Source organism: Girardinichthys multiradiatus, chromosome 6 (genome assembly GCF_021462225.1).
Source record: "Girardinichthys multiradiatus isolate DD_20200921_A chromosome 6, DD_fGirMul_XY1, whole genome shotgun sequence".
In the NCBI taxonomy this organism is placed as follows: Eukaryota; Metazoa; Chordata; class Actinopteri; order Cyprinodontiformes; family Goodeidae; genus Girardinichthys; species Girardinichthys multiradiatus.
The window spans coordinates 43028561-43046532 of NC_061799.1; the positions used below are offsets into that span (position 1 = coordinate 43028561).

Consider the following 17972-nt stretch of genomic DNA (forward strand, 5'->3'; position numbering starts at 1 on the left):
TGAAGAATATCTAAGCCACCTTACCGCTGATAAATGAGACGTCTTTTGTTCCAGGAGAATGATGGAAACAGAATGTGGAACAAAATTTGTCAGTGGATTATATCCAACAATGTCACGTGACGCTAACACTGCTTTCTCAGCTGCTGCAATAGCGTGCAAACAATTAGGCAGCCCAGCTGCTACTGGATCAAGCTTACTGAAATAATAAGTCTCAGGTCGCAGTTTATCACCATGGGATTGCAACAACACAGATGACATGAAACCAGATTTTTCATCCACCATTTGAATAAATGGCTTGTCAGAGTTTGGTAAAGCCAATGCAGGCACAAAAGACAGGGCTGTTTTTAAATCATTGAAAGCCAGTTCTGCCTCATCTGTCCATTTAATTTTGTCTGCAGCTGCCAAGTTCCGTCCATATATTAAACTGGCCAAAGGCGCTTCCAGCTCAGAGTAATTCAGAATGTGAGCTCTGCAATAGCCTGTCATACCAAAAAATGACATCATTTGTTTCTTTGTGACAGGTTTTGGGATTTTCAGAACTGCTTCAATGCGCTGATGGGACAGTTTTCTGCTTTTATGTGAGAGAACATGACCAAGAAATGTCACTTCTTCCTGCACAAACTGCATTTTAGATTTTGAAACTTTGTGACCCTTTTAATGAAGATGTTGAAGCAGTTTTAAGGTGTCTTTCCTACATTGATCCGCTGATCCTGCTGATAATAAATCATCAACATACTGTGTAAGGACAGTTCCAGAAGACAGAGTCAAATCAGCCAAAGAGTCTTTCAGAGCTGTGTTAAAAATAGTCGGACTCTCAGTGTGGTCCTGACAAAGACGGGTAAAACAATATGGCTTCCCATCAAACTCAAAAGCAAACCAATACTGATTGTCCTTGTGTACAGGGACAGAAAAAAACACATTTGCCAGGTCTATCACTGAAAAATATTTAGCTTCTGGTGGAATTTGTGACAGAATCATAGAAGGATTTGGAACTGATGTGCGCGGGCCACAACAGACTGGTTGACAGCCTGAAGGTCCATGACAAATCTCCATTCGTCAGCCTCTCCAGCGGGCCTAATTTGTTTTACAAGGAACAACGGTGTTCTCACAGGTGAATTTGGACAGGGTACAATTACCCCAGCTTTAAGAAGGGAATCAAAAATAGGACGAATCCCCTCCAAAGCCTCCTTTTTCCATAAGTATTGTTTCTGACATGGCCTGTAGTTTGATTTAGGAATAATAACAACTGGCTCACAATCTGTAATAAGACCAACATCATATTTGTGAGCAGCCCACAATGAATCAGGCAGCTTTGCAAGATCTGCGTCCACAGAAGAAGCAGTAGCTAAAAACAGATGTGAATGTGAAATCAGTTGCACTGTACGATTACAGGCAACAGCAGTGGGACAATGTCTTTTAAAAACATCTTGAGAAGGAGACACAAACACATATGAGACATCTGTCTCCCTCCAATCTGTGGCAAGGAGACAACGCCTAACAAAAAACCCCACATCCATCCATTCCATGTTTTCAGATTTGGTCAACAATACATGCGGCGCCAAACCAGAAACTTGAAAGAAATGCAGCTGTTCAGAGGTCAAAGTCACAGATGAAGCTGCTGTGTGATCATTCCAGTACATGTCAGAGAGGTGCACTCTCTCATTTGTAATTTTGTACCAACTGTCCTCATAATCAAAATCAGGTCCTTCAGATACATGTGAAGTACAATGCAGATCATCTGCACTCATTAAATCACAACCAGGTGCCACAGCATTTACTGAAAATGTGACAAAATATTGAGGCACAGGACCAACTGGAAGCTTCCACTGATATACATACAAGGGTTGATCTGGAGCCCAATGTACTGCAGTGTAGTCATAGTCAAAGTCCTTCTGAGTGTGAACTGTCAGTCCATCAGGGTTTGAAATAATAGCAATATTCAATCTGCACATCAAATCTCTACCCATCAAATTTAAAGGACATGAAGGAGACACCAAGAAAGAATGTTTTAACTGCACTCCCTGTGGAGTGGAACACTTTAGAGGAACAGAAAAACTTTCCCTAACTGTTTCACCCGAAGCAGAGACAGAATGAACATAACGTCCACTCAGTTTTGGCTGCTCTTTAATACATTTAGCTGATAAAACAGAGTGTGTCGCTCCTGAATCTACAACAAAAGAAATTCCTTCATCCATCACCATCATAGAAAACATAGGCATTCTTTTAAAAGCAGGGTTCTGTATATGGAGATACTTGCCTGGTAAAACTACAGAGGCACTTTCTAAGTGTATTATGGCTTCTGTAAGCAACCTATGTGAATCAGTATTTTCATGCAACTGTGAGTGTCTTTATGAAACCTCACGCTCCTTAAGAGACCCCTCCTCAAGGCGACTGGCAGCCAGATCCAGGGTCCCGTCCCCTCGTCAGTTGCCGCTGTCAGGCCGCTTCAGTTTCTCCGGACATTCATTCTTCCAGTGACCCATCTGTCCACAGTTATAGCAAGCATCAGAGTGGGACCACAGTCCTCTTCCCCGACCCCTGGCCCGGCGTCCACGGCCTCGTCCTCGAGGAAAAGAACCACGTTGATTTGTACTGTAGTACAGGGTCAAGGCAGCGTTTTGCAAATCAGTCTCTCTTTTGTCCACTTTTTTCTTCTTCCTGTCGTTGATAAAGTCATCGCTGTGTAAAGCATGTCTTTTCAGCTCCTCGAAATGCGCTTCGTGTCTCCAGCCAACATAAAGAGTCTTAGTTTGTGCGGCGATCTCAGGGAGAAGTCCTTCCATAATATACCCACACAGCATCTTTTCCCATGGGCCCAAAACAGTAAAGTCAGTGGGGCGTTCCATACCTGAATCTTTATTGAACGCTTCTTCCATCCGTTAAAGAAAATCAGCGACAGTCTCATCAGGACGTTGTTTGACTTGTTGTGGCACAGCACAATCACTCCTCTGTGGAAAGTTTGTGATCAAATCAGTGCACAAATGTTCCACGGCATTATACCATGGCCCATTACGATGATTTAAATCACCATTTTCACCACCAGTTGTCACGACAAGGCGCACTGCAGGATCTGGCAGTCTCAGACCAACTAAATCTCCAGGTTTAATTTTTGCTGCAAGGAGCCGGCGAATTTCTGTGCCAGTAGGTCTCATTTCATGGCATAAAGCTTTAAGTTCCGTAGCAAACTTTCTTCCATCTTCTACGGGATCTGGAATTAACGCAGCGCTGGCTTGGATGTCTGCTGATGTCCACGGTCGAAACACCAACTGAGGCTCATTCGTTCCGGCTTCTTCCGACGTTGGGCATTGATATTCTTCTTCCTCTTTTTTTATCTTCTCCTCGTTGTCTTCCACTTCGTAGCCATGTAAACTCATGAAAACTAACAGGAGAGGAGAGGAAATGTATTTTCTGGTCCTTTGATGATCCCAGCCGCTGCTCATCTGTAGGCTGGCGCATAATCACACCTTCCGCTCCGCTGAAGCTGCTGCGCTCAGTGAGGTCAGCCTGTACTGCAGGTGGATGTGTGGATAGACTCACGGCCTGATGCTGAAGCGGACTGGCGAGTTGTCCCGACTGACTTGCGGGCAGATTTACTGGTTGGCCTGCTGCTGGAGGAGGATGGGAATCTAAATCAAGGTCTGCCATCTGGAGGGCCCGCAACTCCGTCTGTAAAGATGGATATGAACATGAGGGTGAAGCATCACTAGGTCTATATGGGGGTGGAAACGTGGGGTCATCAACAGTGTGACCAGCATTGTCATACCTGTTTCCCACGTCCCCAGACAAATCTTTTCCCCCTGCCATCTGTTTTAATTCGGACTTTCTTTCCCTACGTATAGCCTCTGTAATCCATTCATTCCAACACTTCACCCATACTTCTCTCTGATCTATATCTTGTTTTTTAATTCTTTTTTATTTTCTCCCAATCTCCATCCATCAACTATTTTATTGTATTCAACTGATTACACTTAAACTTCCACTTTTTGGAAAACCAAACTTATCTTCCCAAATTAAAGCACATTTAACACAATCATCCAAACCTTTTTCTTTCATTATTTTATAAATCGCAGAGTCTGGAGAAGGAGGCCGCTCTGATGCCTGTGAGGTTCCGGAACCCATGTTTTACCGTTTTACCTGTTCAGCGGCACATCTGCTGACTGGCTTTTCTCCTTTATAAGGTGTGGAAAATTGCAAAAAACCACCCGCAAAACCCTTTGTTTTGCATTTATTTTATTGTTACCAATAAGAACCTCCCTGTATTTCTACAGGGTAACCTGGCACTCAGCTGATGTCCTCCCTCTCCTTACTCCAGAACCTAATCAATTAGTTAGGTGATGATGGTTAATGTGTAAAAAAATATATATATATGTATATATATATATATATATATATATATATATATATATATATATATATATATATATATACATATATATATATGTATTATATAATTCCGAGCAACTTCTCACCCAGATGTATTTGTAGACAAATGGTTCGGATCCAATCGGTCAGAAGCCGCAGGTTGGCACGAAGACTCTGCCTCCGTAAAAATGGAGGTGGACTGAGGACAACAAGTCTTCAGGCTGGCAAGGCGTCCTTATCCCCTCCTGCGTTCCTCTGGCACATCGGCTCCTGTTCGTGACGCCAAAATTGTGGTGGAATTTTCTTATCAAAGTGAGAGAGAAGTCAGCTCATTAATAGACAAAGGCCGGACTTTATCTTTAAAAGGTTTATTCAAAGGCAATCAGCGTTTGAAGACTGTGTCTGAGCAAGTCTGTTAAGCAGAGCAACGAACACCAGTCCCACACATGTATTTATACCAAACATGACAGTGTTATCTCAACTTCAAAGAGTCTGTGTTTTATGGCCCTACACCCTCCTCTGGTCAGAGGTAACAAAGTTATTTACGAGCAGACCATCTGCTCTTCCTGAGACATCGCCCTAAAGAATGTGAATGGCTTATAATGGCTTTACAGCTTCCTCCCCTAAACACAGATGTTCAGAGGTAACCGAAAGTTCATACACTTTAAAACACTTAATAAAATAATTTCCATCACAAAGGTAAGTGCAGATTTTAATATTTCCTTACTCACTGAGCCAGGCAGGGAAACCAGGAACTTACAAGATTAAATAAGACCTGAACAGAGAGCCACCAGAAGTAGACAGGAACCAGGACAATGATGAGGGTAAGACGAGGATCCAGCCCGGAACAATGAAAATAAAAAGGCATATATACAAAACAGAACAGCAAAGGGAACCAATGAGAGACGAGACCAGACAATCAGGGAAGATTAGGAACAGATGTGATAAATGGAGGGAAAACAGAGACCAGACCATGAAATAAACAAAAACACAGACACATGACGGCATGACACTTTAAGGTCGAACATCTATCTTTAAAATACCATCGATAAAAGGATCAACATGCATAAGCGATGACGGTGCGTTATGACCAATCTGTGTTTAAAAACCACCCGAGCATACGCTCGCTGTGATGGTAGTCACTTTTGGATCCAATTCTTTTGCAGTTGAAGCCTTACTCGCCTAAGAGTCTCAAGGCTTTCGAGCTGACGTATGCTCTGGTCCCTCTATTAGCCACTGTCCGCAGCCGGAATGAGACCGAGCAGAGGGGGAAATGTGCTCTAGGGCCAGAAATTCCAGCTCTTTCTCCTGCTCTTCTCGGGCTGTGGTAGAAATAGGTCAGGGTGATTTTGAAAGGTGAAAAGATTCATAGTGGCCTTTGATAATGCATATTTCAGATTCCATGTTCATCAATGTTTGAGGTCCCAACAACAGACTATAAACAATACATACATATCAAATATAAATCAATTATACACATAAAGCACTTAATTGAAAAATAAAAGAAAAACAGTTTGATGTAAAACATTTCACTACCTAGAAATGAAGAAAATCCTAAATTATTTTGGCAGTAAACGTCTTTTTAGTAATTTTCTTTATGCAGACAATGAGACAATGGGTCCAATAAGATGAACAAAGAATAACTCTGTGGTACTTCAAAGAAAACTGACAGCGTGATATTTTAAACAATGGTAGATGGAGATTCTTGGCCTCTCTTGCTGATTTATTATGAAGTGAAAATAATTGCAATCTGTAAATCCAATATCAAATATCTCACTTTATAGACAAAAGTACAAGTTTGCTAAATATTTTTAGCAAATATATTCAGTTATTTCAGTATAAAAATTAAAGGAGCACTCTTCCAGAAACAGCTGCTAATCTAACAGCTCTCCTCTGAAGCACCAGAATATTATGCAGGTAAGATGGAAATGTACTAGCACAAACAATAATGCAATATGTTAAATAAGGATAAATGTACGGTGGCCAGGAGGTGCAAACCAACACAGCAAAATCTGAGACAAAATTCACGTTTCACAAAACAAATTAACAAGACGTGAAACAATTTTACAAGTACCAAAACGAATTAATATTTCAGAAAATAACATTTCATAAAAGAAATGTACATTTAAAAAAAACTATTTAACAACACCCGAAACACATTAACAAATGACAAAATCAAACAGATGTAATGTTCCAACTCTGAGGTTGACCTGTAAGTGATAACGGGAGCGATCATGGAGATCGAAGATGGACAGCAATTGAGTGGTGATTGCCCCGTGTTCGCATCTACCCTTTCAATTATTCAGATACTGGACTGCAATAGGTGTGGGCGTTGCAGATAGTCAACCATGAAACATATTTCAAGTGCTAAGAGATCACAAATGATCAGAAAACAAAACATGATATCATGAATATATTCGACAACTTAGTAAAAGATAAATGGAAAATGGTTAACATTGACAGGCTTTAAATTTGAAATTCCACATCAGATATTTATGTAATTCATTGAGAGGAATCTGAAAGTGTTCTCCTGTCATCATGAAGTGAGAGTAATCACTGCTTTTAAGGGCTTTAATTGTGGTGGTGGGGGGGGGGGGGGGTCAACTTCTCTCAGCCCTGATTTGACAGTTGTTTTCAAAGTGTAGGGAGCCGCCATGGCAGCGTCTTAGAGGCTTTTACAGCTGGTCTGGCACCCTCTGGCATCGTTGTGGCAACCTGTGACACCCTCATGGCCAGGGACTCTACAGAGTGCCAGCGTGTTTTTAAATAATTCATTTTTATTTTCTGTGCATAACAATTCACAGTAACCAATTATAATCTATAATGAATTGACTGTTTGTTGAATGTCTCTCCATCATCCCATGAGCACCTTATACATACACATAATGCTACTTAGGGGATAGTTTCTATCTCAATTAAATACAGTCACCTTGTATTATGGGTCTAACATTGTTTATTAGATAATAACCAATAACGACATCATAATTTGAAAGTACTTACTGACTAACAGTCAATAGCTAGTTACTATAATGACAACCTGTTTGCATATAATCAGCTTTAGCTTCCACAAAAACAGCGACAGCCGGCAGGACAGCATCTTAGAGGCTTTTACAGCTGTTTCTGGCACCCGGTGGCACCCTATGGTGGCAGAAGTGCCATTTCCAGCAGCCACTGCCACGTATTGAGCTTGTTATCTCTCAGACACTCAGGACCAACCACATGAAAAACAAAACCGTGATAATCTACTCATGTGTGCCACAAAACTGGCAAAACACCACTCGATTGCTGTCATCTTGGGTCACCATGAGAGCTCTTGTTATCACTTTCGAGTCAACCTCCACATCGGTACATTACCTTTCCGTTAGATTTTGTCATTTGTAAATGTGTTTTGGGACATGTAAAAGTATTTCACATCTTGGTAAATTGTTTTCTGAAATTGGAATTTTTTTCAAGCTTTGTGAAAGTGTTTCAGATTTTGTAATGTTGGTTTGCACCTCCCTACAACCGTGAAATGTAGTTAAAAGCTTTCAGCTGATCCAAAATGCTGCAGCAAGAGTTCTGATGAAAATTAAAAAGAGAGATCATATTTCTCCAATTTTAGCTTCCCTTCATTGGGTCCCTGTTAAATCCAGAATAGAATTTAAACTTCTCCTCCTCACATATAAAGCCCTTAATGATCTAGCTCCATCATACATCAGAGATTTGATTGGTCCATATGTTCCTAACAGAGCACTTCGTTCTCAGACTGCAGGTTTACTGGTGGTTCCTAGAGTCTCTAGAAGTAGAATGGGAGGCAGATCCTTTAGTTATCAGGCTCCTCTCCTGTGGAACCAGCTCCCGGTTTTAGTCTGTGAGGCAGACGTAAGATCTATAAGCACAAGAATCGCAGAGTTTTCAGAGTCGTTCGCTAAAAGGATGTCATTAAAAACCCTTATCAGTGCTGTTTCTGTGCAGTGTAAATGTTTAAAACCAGACTGGAAAATCTCACCAATGCCATTACTGTACACAAAATCATTCAATAGTGTAAATAATTCATTTAATTTTATACTTTTAAGAACAACTTCTTTAACCACAATCATAGTCCTACTTCTGCAAAAGAAAAGAAAATTAATAAATTATTTCACAATGGGCCTCCCCAGTCTATACAGCATCAGAATGTCAATATTTACTCATTTACATTTTCTTCCAATTGTATGGATTTATTTTTGCATGTATACATGGGAGGATCTCACCTCATTTGACAATTTGTTCTGCAGAACAGTGGAAGAGAAACCAGAACATCCAAATACATCAATACAAAAATGAAACCAGAACCATTAGAGCCCAGAGAAGTTTAGATTTTCATGTGGAGAAATATTTCTGTGTCAAATAAGAATGAAAGAAAACATCAGCAGTGAAATCCTTTCTGGTTCCTGGAACACAGACACAGAGAACTACATTTAAACAAGAACAATGAAGAAGAACAGAACAGCAGAGCAGAGACATCAGAACCATGAACCCTGATCAACAATCAGAAACAAGACCGAACATCTATTTGGGTTTACACAACTCTGCAGAAGATTTCAACCCAACTCCAACCCCAGCATGCAGCGGCTGAGTGAATGTGGTCTGGACTCTGTGGAGGAGAGTCATGGTTTCAGAGACGCTGTAGAAGGACAGAAGACCCGCTCTGTGATCCAGGTACACTCCTACTCTGGAGGAACCAGGACCTGAGATGGAGGTCCAGATGTTGTTGTGACCAAATTTATAACTGTTATGGGAACATCTTAATGCCCAAGATTTGTCATTAAATCCAAATCTACATTCATTCCCACTTCCTGCTCTGCTGATGTTCTTGTATGCGACTGCTACATAAACTAACCCTCTCCACTCCACCTCCCAGTAACAACGTCCAGTCAGACTCTCTCTACTCAGAACCTGAGGCCTAGCAGTGAATCTGTCTGGATGACTAGAATAAGACTGATGTTGATCCATTCCTGTCACCTTCCTGTTCTCCTCTGATAGTAACAGTCATCTGTTTGCTGTGTTTGGATCCAGTGTGATTTCACATGAATATTTTAAGAATTCAGCTCTACTCTTTGGTTCTGGTTCTGACTGTAAAACCTCCACCTCAGTGAGGGTCAGTGAGATGTTTGTCCATGTGTCTCTCAGGATGTCCTGTAGTTTATCTCTGAGCTCTGACACAGCTGCTGTCACATCCTCAAAGTATCTCAGAGGACGGATATTGATGCTGGATGAGTGTGTAGACTCACTGAGTGCTGACAGTGAGGGGTAGTTGTGGAGAAACTGGTTGTGATCCTCTGTGTTTGAGAGCTGCTTCAGCTCAGCATCTTTTCTCTTCAGCTCAGTGATCTCCTGCTCCAGCTTCTCCTGAAGCTCTTTGACTCGACTCACTTCAGTTTCCTGCTGGGATCTGATCTGCTGCTTCACATCAGAGCTTCTTTTCTGGATGAGACGGATCAGCTCAGTGAAGATCTTCTCACTGTCCTCCACTGTTTTATCAGCAGAGTGATTGATGGCCTCCACCTCCTGTTGAAGCAGCTTCACATCTTTCTCTCTGTCCTGGATTCTCTGCTGGATTTCTTCTCGTCTCACCTCCAGCTCTCTCTGCCTCTCAGTCCTTTCTGCTGCAGCTGAGACTGTGTCGTGACCTTTATGTTCATCCACAGAGCAGAGATAACAGATACACTTCTGATCAGTACGACAGAACATCTTCATCACCTCATCATGACGAGAGCAGATGTTCTCCTGGAGGTTCTTGGAGGGCTCCACCAGCTTGTGTTTCTTTAATGGAGCCACATCATAATGAGGCTGAAGATGTTTCTCACAGTAAAAGGCCAGACAGACTAAACAGGACTTGATGGCTTTCAGTTTTCTTCCAGTGCAGAAATCACAGGCCACATCTTCAGGTCCAGTATAGCAGTGATCAGCAGGAGAAGCTTGGAGTCCAGTCTTCTTCAGCTGCTCCACTAAAGTGGCTAACATCGTGTTCTTCTCCAGGACAGGCCTCGGTATGAAAGTTTTCCTGCACTGAGGACAGCTGTGGATTCCTTTCTGATCTTCTTCATTCCAGTGTGTTTTAATACAGTTCCTACAGTAACTGTGTCCACAGGAGGTAGTCACCGGATCCTTCAGTAGATCCAGACAGATCGAACAGGAGAAGGTTTCTTGGTCCACCTGAACTGCCTGCTGCTCCATTTCTCCTCTCCGTCTCAGTGACTGTGTGAGTTTCACTTCCTGAAAATAGAAACAACTTTGAGCTCTGATGTACAAATCATGTGTCAGTGCAGAGAAGCTGCAGCCAATCAGCTGTCAGCAGATGTTGGTTCCACCCAGCTTCAAGGTGTGTTTGAGAGCAGAAAGAAGAGGGAGGAAGATCAAGTTTTGATTCCAGGAAGAGGAGGGCTCTTAAAATAACACTGTAAGTTTAACCGTCTTTACAACAGTTTTTTTGTTGAAAACAACTGAGTCACCAAAACTCAGATCTCTAAAATCTAATCTCTCCACAGTATCAGATACTGAAATAAAAGAATCATTGCTGCTGAAGAAACTGGATGTGTTTAGTTGTTCAGGGAAATCTGTTGCCTGTTTCCTAGCTGCAGTATAATGGCAGCAGGACACAGAGAGAACAATGTTTGCATCATATTCAAATCAGTTTAGTTTGCGGTTGCTGATAATGCATCTTTTTAAAATCCTGGAAAACGTTTACACAACTCACAGCAGATAGAGGTGCTGCAACCAAACGTGTCTGGCAGAGGTCCGAGTCCTGGAGATCTTTAACTCCATCCTCCAGCAGAACCTTTCCAGCATTGATGATTTCAGGAGTAAAACTCTGCTTCAACAACAGAAGAACCATCAAACCTTCTTTAATTTCACTTTTATAAACTATCAACATCTCCTTTTAGAGCTTAAAAACACTTGAGATGGTTTAGAAGTTGTATTTGCTGAGGAGAAACAACATGAAACAGCAGTTTTGTTCTTTATCTGCTTAATATTGATCAGTCTCCATGGAGTGAAGATGCCTGATTTCTGGTCCGTTTAGACAACATCTGGTTCTACAAAGCAGTGATGGTCAAATACCAAGTTTGAGCTCAGATCCATTAACTAGGTGTCAGTACAGAAGATGCAGCCAATTAGCTGAGGGGAACAAGGAAATATGTGTTCTGATTGGAGCAGCTTAGAGCAGGAATTAGAGGAATATCAGCTTGATTCCAGCAAGATGAGTGGCTTTAAAGTCAGACTGGCAGTTTAACCCTTCTTACAACAGGTTTCTGATTCTCCAAGATTTGCCTGAAGCCATTTCTTGCTGTGATTAAAGATGCAAGAAAAGCATTAACATAATCAAGTTTCAAAACAGATTTCAGTATTAAAAAAGTCAAATAAATACTGGACCACAAATGACACCCAGTTCTGTACTGAACTCAGCGACGATCCTAGACTATTTTGAAGTGCCTGTGACACACATTTTCCCACAAATTCTGAAATTGAAAGAAAACATAATATTAAGGAAATTGGGCAGTAACTAGATTACAGACGTGATATACGACAATAGTCACACAAAATAGGCATATTTTTGGTTTAAATTTGTAAGTCTAAAATCATCTGGAAGTGATGTGAAAGGGGAAATCTCCGGTCATTCATTGTGTGTGTGTCAATTATAAACTGTTTAGGTAGAAGCCAAGTTGCATTAAAAACAACGTTAATATAGTGAAACGGTGCATTGCTGGTGGTTGCAACTGTTGTGCTCAGGATTGCTGCCAAATCATTCCAACTAGAAAAAGAAAAGTTCTCCTTATAACAGCTTCAGCATTTTTCAAGGTGATTTTCATGATACCCAGACTCACAGCTGAGGGAGACGAGGTCAAACCTGTTGTAATTCTCTCCTAGATATGTTGACAATAGAAACTGAGCCTTACACCGTGTGGCATACAGGTTATCTCATAAAGGTGCTCTGGAGAATGTTGAGGAGTCATCTCTCTAAAACTGAACGGAACCATCTGTCATAGATCAAGTCTGTAACAGAACAACACAGAAGGGACTTAAATACTTTTATCAGGTTCAGCAGAGTTTTAGTCATAAACCAAGGATTTATAGCTAAAACTAAAATTTCCCTTAACACAGAAATACTGCAACAGCAGTTGTTAGTCTGCACTACTTTCCTGATGGGAAGAGGATCAGAGCTGCCTGGATCATATGGCGTAATATTTGTGCCACCAACCTGAGGTCACATGTGAGCTTATAAATCTATGAGCAAACAATAATTTGTGGTTTGTGCCTTTAAATCTCACACTCGATTGTTAAAAAAGTGATGTGGAGCTGAACTCTGACAAACTCGTGCTCCACCTGCTCCGTGCTCTAGCTTGGTCTCTGCTTGCTACTAGACAATTAATGCAAATGAATCATACCATCAGCCAATCACAGAGGTCAATTTCATCCAATCAGAGTATTCCTTGCAAATACTGCATGTTGGATTAAAACAACCAATCACAACCAGCAAATCAAAATACTACACAAAGAGGTGGGATTTACAAAACAAAATTTATGAAAAACACAAGAGAAAATAATAAGGTAAACATTTGAATTTTGTAGCCAAGGAATATGTAGTTAGGTTTATAAATGTGCTTACTGTCATTAGGTAATATTTCAACCTTTCTCGAGCCACTTAGTGACATGTCAAAACAGACTCAAACATCTTAAGTTGGCTCCACTTCAATGATGGGGTCTGCATCACAATCACATGTACGTATTTAAGTAAACTCATGTACGTATTTATTAAGTAAATATGTTTATAGCGTTTTATGAATTGTTTTTCCTCCTCAGCCAATCTTTTCTGTAGTTTATTAGCTTCTAGCCTTATTTGTAAGTTTTTGCTGTAATGGCAGTTTGTCAAATGTTGAATAAGAAGATCTATTACTTGTTTTTGGTATTTTTCTATTGCAGATTTTCCAAGTCTGTTATTCTATCAAAAGAGTCCCTCTTTGTTGCTGATATCAGTTATTTCTCTTACCAGGATATACTAAGACAACAGCTAATGGAGGGACTCCTCACCTGACAGCACTCTGCATTAAGCCAGCAGCAACTTCATTTAGATTATTTGGAGTTTTCGACTCGTCATGAGTTAACCATGTTTGCCTTTTTATCTGAGCTAATTGGTTGGGTGTCTGATATCTCAGAAGCACTTCAAAATCTCTATAATCTCATTTAATGTGAGATTAATGCCAACTCAATGAGTAGTGTTGATTATGAAACAGAAACTGGTCCAGATTCCTCTCGTCCAAGAGTTTTACTAAAGAAAGGAACGCTGCAGAGACTGCTGAACACATATCTACCAGCTGCCTGCATAACTTAATGCCTTGGAGCATCAAGAAGGACGGTTTATCACAGAATGCAAGAATTTAATTCGTCAGTGAGAGGATCATACAGTACAGTGACTGATCAGGATCTTAACCAGGTCATTTTATCTATCAAGCATCAAATGCTGGCTACTAATGGTCCAAGGACATTTGGTCTCCATATTCAGTGGTGGAGGATGACGGCTTCAGTGCACCGAGTTGATGCTGCGGGGATCTTCTCACGTATCACAAGTGCATTATGGGAACAAGCTATTCTGTGTGAGGCGCACTCTCCCTGCTCCACATCAACACTAAGCACAAATTAATAAGGTGAGTTAACCTGCTTAAAGAAATGTCTAAGAAGTTACATTTTAGGAGATTTGTCCTTTTTAAAGTAAATTAAAGGAAACTATTTTGTTGAACTTATAGTGTCAAATCACAACGAATGCTATCTCAAGGCACAAGAAAAAAATGGCTGAATTCATTTCTGATTAAACACAATGAATCAAATTCATAGCAATACATACAATCATGGAGACAGATTTGATGAGATAGTCTAGAATAATCATAAATGTATTACAAGACAATGTTGTTGAGATTGTGATGGCAACTGGTCAAAGGTCATTTCTGTAAGGAAGCCCATCAGGGTCTTAATTAATATTACAGTTTTCAAATTTAAAGAATACTCTATGAAAAGCGGTATTTTCTTTATGAATCATGAACTGTTACTGAGTAACAGCTATTGGTTTCCTGTGATTACATTAAACACATGACTGTTAATCAATTCCTGCTTATTTTCAGTAATATTAATCAAGAATTCATTTGCTCATAATAAGCAATGTAAAATTGATAATGACAGAGGTCTACGATAGACAATACATTTCTTTTAATTTTTAAGTAAAATATATATATATACCCATGAAAAAGTAATCTTAATGTAAAATGAGAATGAATTAAATACTGAGGAAACATTTTTCTCCCTCCTTGAACAGGTATAACATGGTCATCTTTGGTGGAGTGGATGGCTACTCTAGAAAGATAGTTTCCTACTGTTAAATATGTCATTCTTAATGTATTCATGTAGAAATGTTGTATTCACAATGGCTTACACTGGTGTCGTCCAGTTTTGAAATGGCCATTTTGCCTTTATTTATTACAGTGAAGACAGAAATGCAACAAGGAAGAAACTAAAACGGTTAAATTTCACAGAACTAAGGATTAGCTACAAGGCAATTGGTCACAAGATCTCCAACATAGGAGTCAAAATCACAAGCTCACAGCTGATCTAAATAAAAGTTTTATTATTCTCTTGCAGATTTTACACTTGATGCAGCAACAGAAAACAGCAAAAACAGCTTTTTCATTCTTTCACAGAGCAACCCAGTTTTATGGATTACCTTCAAGGTATTTTGACCTGATTTATATAATGTGATAAGTAAATGTGGTAAATCTGACTAAATGGTGTTAAAATGCATTTTAATTTCAGGGAGTTGAGAACGTGGACATTGCACGTTTCACGTTGGCCAAACGGGGAACGGAGAGCGAGCTTCACCTGTGGAAACAGTTTTCATAATCAGAGGTCTAGTTCTTTGGATATTCTTAAATTTCAGCTGACCGCATTTTTGTAGACTACAATGTGTGTTTTTTAATTATTTAAAAGAAAATGCAGTGCTACATAAATATTTGAATTTGTAATTGGAGAATTGAACAACTATGGAGTGATGTCTGGGTTGCAGTTACTAGCAAGTACCATAGCATTCAACACTTTCTGGAGGAGGAAGGTCACATTTCTGATGGTGTTTAGCTATTTAGTGTCTGCTACATCTTTGTCCCATGACTGAAGGTGGTCCTTGAAATCCTTGTGAGAGGATGGATTAACCATCCTCTACAGACAGAAGGACTGACCCCTGAACAGCTGTGGTCTTTGGGACATCTCCAGGATCTAGAGGATGGGGAGAGACTTGAGGTAAAGATAAGAGATGCATAAAATAAGTTTTAATAGTTGTGCTGCTTAAAAAGACTGAAAACCAGATATCTGATGTCTGCTTCAATCTGTCTTTTAACTTCCAGAAAATGCAGTGGTCTACGTTTTTTAAATCTAAAATCCATAATTCCTTTGAATTAAATGGTGGTGGGAGGCATACAACAAATATAAACAGTCATCAGCAGTTAAGGTTAAAGGTCATTCATAGAGAAAATGTAAGCAACTCATTCTTTTTATGTATTTTTTTATTTTAACACAAGCTGACAATGAAAAGAAAATTAAAATAGTTTCTGTTGTCACTGTTTTGAAAACTGTTTGTGTGTCTGGACTTGACGGACCTTCAGGACCCAGGGATTGACTGGGAGAGTTGTAAGGATTATGATTATTGATTAATTAATATTTATCAAAAATTATAATTAAAAATCATAATGCAGGAAAATAATTTCTTAACTAAAAATCATTACGTACAAATAGAAATCGGCAATGTCCTCTGGTGTTGTTCTTAATAATTAAATTTAGCTATTTATCATTAATAATTGATAATTATTAACCAAAACCACTAAATGTCACTTTTTATTCAACCGCTTCACCGAAGGTGGGGGGAACTTTGACCTTATTTTGACAGATAAATCACTCTTGCCTCACCCTGCCCAGACCTCTAAATGCACCTACCCAATTTAATATAAATAGAACAAAATTACTTTGAAGTTGATTTCTTCTCTCCACTGGTTGAGGATGGGTCAGTCCTGAAGAAAAACGAGGGGGGACCACGCATCTGTGATCAACTCATAAAAAAAAAAATCCAAAATGGGGAAAAATACGAAGAACCGTTTAGTCGACTGAATCGACAAGGAGGAAACTCCTCTCCTTGGAAATAAAACCTGTGTAGGTTTTTCACCCGCGCCAACCCGTGTCGGCGTGGTCTTCGATCGATATATGAATCTTCTGACCTTCTTGTATCAGACAGATTTCCAGCTTTCAAGCTCTTCTGGGAATGACCGGAAAAGTTTGACTGCGAGCTTTTGTCTCTCCAGATATGTGCCTCCAATGCATCTTCCCGTGAGAAATGGCGGTTTTAAAGTTTGTTTCTTCAGCTTTTATAGCTCTGATGACGTCAGCTTCGATGTCCATCACTGCAACGAAGGGTAAGTTGCGCATGTTCACTGCGCAGCCCAGTCGGCCCAAATGGACGACCCCAATAGAGTTCAGTGCTCCAAGAAAACAACTCAGTTGTGCTCCCTAAGGTTGAGTGCCCAAGGATGAGGACACCCTTGCAGAATCTCAGAGAACCGTCAATCCATCAGATCATTCTGGAGAACACGGCCATGACTTGTACATTGAAACTACACATGGTGCCAAAACCGCAACATTTCAACATGAACAGACTGAACATGTGGACAGTTTCAGTAAGACTTGTTAGTTTCATCAGCACTGGACAAACTTCAGAACATCATCTACTAGGAGATAGTTCATTTCATGTCCTTCTGACTTTGAAAGGTTGCTGATGTTGGTTTCACTTCCACTGAGAGCGGCAGAATAATTTATTGATAAATCACTACCAGAAATAAGTATTTCATTTCACTGAATTTGACAGAATTCAATTTGAAACTTTAATGCAATTATTTTTTTTTCTGAAATTTTAGCTCATATTCTGTTACGCCATTAAATTGAAAATGTTCATTTTCATTTTATTTTGTAAGTGAGCAAAGTACCAAAATCTGAAGGGGAAAGAATAATTAGTCCCCCAGTGTGTACTGCTTTCAGAAAGGAATATTTATCTTAACCTCTGTGGAATCCACCACCATATCAAACTGCTTCAGTCATGAAGCTTCTAAACTCAGAATAAGTGGTCAGATGTTGCACTGGAAAAGTGACTGTACAAGAACATGCACTCACACCTGGACAGCAAATGGAGTGATCGCCCTGACGCTCCCTGCACTCATTGTCAAACGTGAATGTTACTTTAAAATGTTGCTTTTCATTTGGAAGGATGGGAATGTGGGCTTGCCCAGTCATCCACTGAAGCACATGCAAGACACTCAAACACCTCACCGGTTGGACTTGCTTGCTATGAGAAAAAAAAAAAATTTCAAAGACAAATTATTAAAATCGACAATCTTTTGGATTTTATCTTGCTAATATGTATTTAACTGAATAAAAATGTAAATGACTCGACACGTGAGACATATAATGTTAAATTTGGTAGATGATATTTCATGGATTCAAGGATTTTTATTGAAATACCAGCTCACATTTACACATTAAGGTATGAAATTTGGACTCAGGTCCCTGTT

At 39.9% G+C, this 17972-nt stretch overlaps 1 protein-coding gene and 1 long non-coding RNA gene across 2 annotated transcripts; one reads left to right on the top strand and one right to left on the bottom strand.

The window, feature by feature from the left end:
• Positions 1-9010: 9010 nt before the first annotated feature.
• On the bottom strand, positions 9011-10565 carry LOC124870491 (tripartite motif-containing protein 16-like). Its single transcript, XM_047369211.1, has one exon. The coding sequence runs from the start codon at positions 10558-10560 to the stop codon at positions 9373-9375; it is 1188 nt and encodes a 395-aa protein (XP_047225167.1). The 5' UTR covers positions 10561-10565; the 3' UTR covers positions 9011-9372.
• Positions 10566-13447: 2882 nt separating this feature from the next.
• On the top strand, positions 13448-15869 carry LOC124869259. The gene is made up of 3 exons (XR_007038542.1): positions 13448-14024; positions 15010-15098; positions 15181-15869. It is a non-coding gene; the product is annotated as an uncharacterized LOC124869259 (long non-coding RNA).
• The last annotated feature ends 2103 nt before the right edge of the window (positions 15870-17972 follow it).

Excerpts from the sequence above, each read along its gene's own strand:
- LOC124870491 (XM_047369211.1), bottom strand. The coding sequence starts at position 10,560 with ATGGAGCAGCAGGCAGTTCAGGTGGACCAAGAAACCTTCTCCTGTTCG.